At 36.5% G+C, this 5565-nt stretch overlaps 1 protein-coding gene and 1 long non-coding RNA gene across 2 annotated transcripts; one reads left to right on the top strand and one right to left on the bottom strand.

Moving 5' to 3' along the window:
- Positions 1-1627: 1627 nt before the first annotated feature.
- Positions 1628-5054, bottom strand: LOC146903038 (putative serine/threonine-protein kinase PIX13). The gene is made up of 6 exons (XM_085732603.1): positions 4890-5054; positions 3414-3847; positions 3154-3289; positions 2897-3039; positions 2634-2757; positions 1628-2535 (listed from the first exon to the last, which is right to left on the bottom strand). Exons 1-6 carry the CDS (start codon positions 4972-4974, stop codon positions 2147-2149), a joined length of 1311 nt encoding a protein of 436 aa, XP_085588729.1. The 5' UTR covers positions 4975-5054; the 3' UTR covers positions 1628-2146.
- LOC146903037 (uncharacterized) lies at positions 3764-5330 on the top strand. The gene is made up of 2 exons (XR_015021473.1): positions 3764-3877; positions 4911-5330. It is a non-coding gene; the product is annotated as an uncharacterized LOC146903037 (long non-coding RNA).
- Positions 5331-5565: the final 235 nt, after the last annotated feature.

The following is a 5565-nucleotide window of genomic DNA, read 5'->3' as shown; positions in this document are numbered from 1 at the left end:
TGATATTTGTAACCATGGAAGGTGTTGTATCAATTAAGGATATAACTACCGCCATGATTCGATATCATTCAGTTCTTAGTTGGACGGAGTCTTTATTAAGTGTTGCATCATGGGATCATGTAGTGGCCACGTTAGGAAGTTTGTTATCAGTCCGAGAGTCGTTTTCAAAAATTATTTTTTAAATTTTTATTTTTATTTTATTTTTAAAATACACAATTGATTTTGCCCAAGTGGGAGAATGTTAGAATTTCTTCTAATATTTTGTGGGCTACAATCAATTGTTGGTTTTGGTTTTAATAAAAAACGGACTGATGTTGTGATCCATTTGATGATGCTTAGGCCCTAATAAAAGTGATCAATTAATAATGGGCTTTTGGGCACTTAATCTGATTTGTGTAGAAACATAGTGTAGGCCCAAACGTTAGGCCCATGATGGGTGGTGCCTAGGGTTGCACGGTTATAAATAGAAAGGCTAGGTCCCCTTTGCCATCACTCTGACTATTCTGCTCATTAGTGGTTTGCCCCATTGAAAACCCTAAGTTTGGAGCATGTGAAAGGCGAAGGAAGACTTTGTCTCAAATCTCGGCGAATCCGGTAATCATCGTTTACAAGTAAGTGTGTTCTAATTTCATATAATAATTCGATCATGTTGATTTAATTCTTACACAACATCCATCATCACATAAAGCATACTCCTCACACATTTTCCTTTCAAACTATCACCCAAATTTCTCACAGTCATTTTCTTCAACTCTCATAGCAAATTAATCAAATTAACTTGTTTTACCTTCTTTTATTTTGAGATTCAAGTGAGAATAATAATAAGATCAAATTAATAATAAAATAATAAGAAGATTGGATTATGAGAAACATGAGAGAGATGTGGTTGCCGTGAGGTTTAGTGGGTATGAAAGAGAGATTGTGGTGGAAGATAGCGACAAAAAAAATATAGTGTGGAGTGTGTATGATAAGATTGTGTTCTTTGTTTAATCTGATGGTTAATATTAACTTTCCCATGGTGGGAAACTTTTAGACTTTCCCATGTTAAATGTCACCTTCAAAATGTGTGGTTGATTTAGGGGAAAGAATTTCCCACCATGGGAAAGTTAAATCAAACCATTAGATCTAATCAAGAACACAAATTAATCTGAGGTTTTTGAATCTAAAATTGGATCTGTTGCTTGATGAAACTAATCAATTGTTGTATTTATTTTTTGTTTTAGCATAGGCCTTTGGGACGATGAACAAGAAAAAAATTCCGGATATAAAGGATGAAGAAATGTGAAAGAGAGAGAAAAAAATAAAGTGTAGATAGACTATGATAAGATCAATACACCTCTTTAATCTAATGATAAAAATACAACTTTCCTATGGTGGGAGAATCTTTCCCCTACCCACCCTAAATGCTAACTAGGTAACACTATTCCTTATTCAAAATGAAAATAAGATGATTTATTGGTAAATCAGCCTTATCAGTCACCGACAACACAGTGAGAACACTTGCACCTCCGCATCGCAACTCTCAAGGTGCGTTGTTAACCCGGTATTTTTTTTCTTTTCAACTTCTTACTGCAATTTTAACACTTGTTGATTTCTATTTAGCACTATAGCTTATTGCACATTCATGTTTCAATAATATCCGAATGTCAAATAATTTCTCTACAGTATTTCATTAATTATTTGTACAAATAAACTAATCAATCATGAATTGATAATTTGATACTTTACAAGCTCTAAGAACATGATGCAAAATTAACTGGACTTGAAAAATATAACTTCATCTACTGGTTTATCAAAGCCTAGTGAAGTTTCCAAACACGCGGTTCTATTGGTGAGCTGATGGATACCGAAGATATTCTAACTAACTGTAAGAGGTCTCGGGTTCAAACTCTGAAAAACCAGCATTGCTACTAATTTACTGCTACATTTGGCTGTAGAAAGAGACATCAAGCCTCGGTCATACCTAGTTTTTGGAGTGCTCGTAAAGCTGATTATCACAAGTTCACCATTGTGCGCGTAGTTACCCTTAGGCTTCACTCAAAATCCATAAATATTGGGATGCATATTTAACCATAAGCTCCATTGAGTGCAAACATTTATCTATCATTTCCAAAGGATGTGATGGTGGTAATGGGGTTGCATAGCATTAACCACCATCTGGTTGGCCATGTTGTTGTTGAACTGCCTTGGAGTTAGTAGTCTTCTTTCTATTATCAGCCGGTTTCTCATTGGCTGCTTCAATACTTTCCAATGTTTCAACAACTTCCTTCATTGATGGCCTAATTTTGGGTTCTGTTTGGATGCATTTGAAAGCAAGTTGAGCTACTTGTGAAGCTAAGTTTGGTGGATACCTTCCTTCCAACCTTGCATCCATATTGCTTCTCAACTTCCCTCTATTTAACAGGTTTGATTTGAGCCAGTCACGTAAGGACTTTGACTGACTAAGGCGTGTTATCTCGCCTATCCGCTTACCTGTTAATATCTCCAACAACACAATCCCATATCCGTACACATCACTTTTCACATACAAATGACCTGTTTGATTGGCATCAAAAAACTAATTTAGTGTCTCCTCATGCTTTTGGAACACGTTTAAGAAGGGGTTAAGAGGAAATTTGCAGTGCAGAAGTTACCTGTTGCAACGTACTCCGGAGCAGCATAGCCATGTGATCCCACAACCCGTGTTGATACATGAGTGTGATCATCAGAAGGACCAGATTTGGCCAAGCCAAAGTCTGATAACTTCGCTGTGTAAGCCTATTGCAAACCAAAAGATTAGATATATTTTCTTCCATTAAATTGAGAAATAATTAACTTCTGTCTTCTATTATTTCACAATATGAGCAAAATGTGCTTAGTGGATGTTCAATTCACCAAAAGATGAAATGAAAGTTACCTTGTCAAGTAGTATATTTGAGGGCTTCAAATCCCTGTATATAATTTTCTTCTCCAAGGAGTGAAGGAAATTTAGTCCCCTGGCTGCTCCAATCATAACTTTCAGCCTTCTGTCCCATGAAAGTGACTGAACATTTGAACCTCCTGCAGAGTAAAATAACATCAAGGAAAATACACACAACACAAAAAGAGGGGAGAATTATAGTTTTGTTTTGTGGATGTCCTAGTAAAGTATTCAACAATGTTATCAGCTCTTACTTCCATATAGGTGGTTATCCAAGCTGCCACGGTGCATAAACTCATACACCAGAAAAAGCTGATCTTCCTCGCGCCCAAATCCCAACAGCTTTACAAGGTTGGGATGAGAAAGCCTTCCTAAGAAATTCACCTCTGACTGTACCCAAAACAAAACAAAAAAGTATCATCAATATAAATAGAAGCCACCACATAGCAACAAAAGTTGTGAATGTGATCTTCTAATTTTGAAAGTCTAACTCATGATGCAGTAATGCCAATACCTGCCATTCTGCAACTCCTTGCATGCTGTTAGTATTCAATTTCTTGATGGCAATAGTCAAACCCTCTCCTTTTTTGGATTCTGCTCTCTCCTTAATGAAACCCTTGAATACTTTACCAAACCCACCCTCTCCTAACACAGTATCTTGACGGAAATTTCTAGTGGCTGCTTTCAGTTCTGCCAAAGTAAAAACTTTCAAGTTTGAAGCATCCAAGATATGCCCGTAAGGAAACTCGTCCTCATCTCTCATTCGAGAGGCCTGGCTATTCTCAGAGCCCCAAAAGGATGTACTTGTATTATTGCCTGTTGAGTGATTATTACTACTACTAAATAGTCTGCTATTTCCTCCAGAGTTGCTGCTACGCCCAAGAGATGTGGAATTGCCATTCCTTATCAATCTTAAGTTGCTGAGACCAGCAGAAAACAGAATACTCCCTGTGACATTGCAACAACAAGAGAAACACGGTATGTGATTTTATTATGTGATAAAATATCAAATTCGATTCCAAAGAAAACAGACAAATAAACACACGCAATAAAAGACATGATTGATTACGGAGTTTGGCTAATTGTACTTGTGTCTCCGACAGTGGTTGATGTAGTTTTTTGATTCAGCAATTCTTAGGGTTATAGTACAATGTTTAAATACAACTGTCCGAATTACAAGTTTACCACTAAATCACCTACTGGCTACTACGACTTAACCCCCGCATTCCCAACCCACGTCGTTCAAATCCAACCTATGAATGGGCCTGGCCCACATGGCAGACACTCTCACTCCGCTATGCTCAAGTGACTGCCCACTTATAAATGAATGAGTCCTGCTCAACATTGCAACATCAAGAGAGACACAGTTTGTCATGTTATGAACTATATCAGAAAATTGATGAATTTGAAATCAAACTTCCAAAACAAGAACACAAACAATTGATTGCAGAGATCGGCTAATTGTGTTTATGTCTCCGACAGTGGCTGCTGTAGTTTTTCGATTAGGCAAAGTTACAATACAATGTTTAAATACCACTGTACAAATTACAAGTTTATCTCTGAACCGTACTAGGAGGGGTTTCACCCTGCACCTCCAACCCTCCAAGTACAAATCCAAGATACAGATGGGCCAAGGGAAGATGCTCTTGCTCCCATAAGATCGAGCGACTGACCACTTATCGATGAATATATTAATCATACTCAACATTGAAACATGAAGAGAAATACAGTTTGTCATGTTATGAAACTATATCAGAAAATTGATGAATTTGACATCAAACTTGCAAAACATGAAGTGAGTGAAAATCGCGAAATGAACTTGTCTGTTTCTAATTCTATACTACAAAGATAAGTCATGAACAGTAGAAGGCCACCAAAGCCAAAACTTGTTCTCTCTTTCTCCTCAAGTCAAGAATATGTGATTTAAAACATAAGATGAATAGTTTCTATGATTTCAAACATAAAATTGTGGACATGTTGGTTCAATTACCTGATTGATTGTTGTTGTTAGGGACAGTACTGGAGTTGGGATGATCGGCTGAGGATTGAAGGCTTCTAGTCAAGCAGTTCCCCATTTAGTTGTTTGTTTTGCTCTTTCTTTGAACAATGCTATTGCTAGCATCCCATGCTAACAGAAAACTAGAGGAAGAAAAACAAGAGAGAAATGTTGAAAGGCCTACCTGAAGTGATTTTATATTGTATTATAATAATAACGACAGTGAAAAGAGTACCTACAAGGAAAAAAATACTTGTCACGTGTACATTCAATTGTAGAGAATGACGTAGTGAGAATACGAAATTGTACTTGTAGGTGCAGTGACAAGGAAGCTTCCTAGAATACTCCAAGTAAATGCAATTCTAATCATGTGGGGATCATTCACTCTTTGGTGTTAGCCAATATCATCCTTAGTTTTGCTTCTTGATTTGATCATTCACCACTGTTATACTATGTGCATGTTTTAATCTCGTTGAATTTGGAAGAATTACGGTGATTGTTGTGATCTTACGAAAGCTATGTTTTGGAGCTTCAACAATATACATAATATGGGAGTATTTAACAAATGAGTGTCTTAATTGTTAACTGAGTGAAGATATATTTTGTTCTTTCACAATTTTTTAACGATCCAATTTAGTTTATGATAAAAACAAAACTCAAATTAGTCCAT

Source organism: Medicago sativa, chromosome 8 (assembly GCF_051527215.1).
Source record: "Medicago sativa cultivar Bolivia chromosome 8, Bolivia_mono, whole genome shotgun sequence".
Taxonomy (NCBI): domain Eukaryota; kingdom Viridiplantae; phylum Streptophyta; class Magnoliopsida; order Fabales; family Fabaceae; genus Medicago; species Medicago sativa.
The sequence above is the reverse complement of the archived record's forward strand: the minus strand, read 5'-3'. Positions and strand labels throughout refer to the sequence as shown.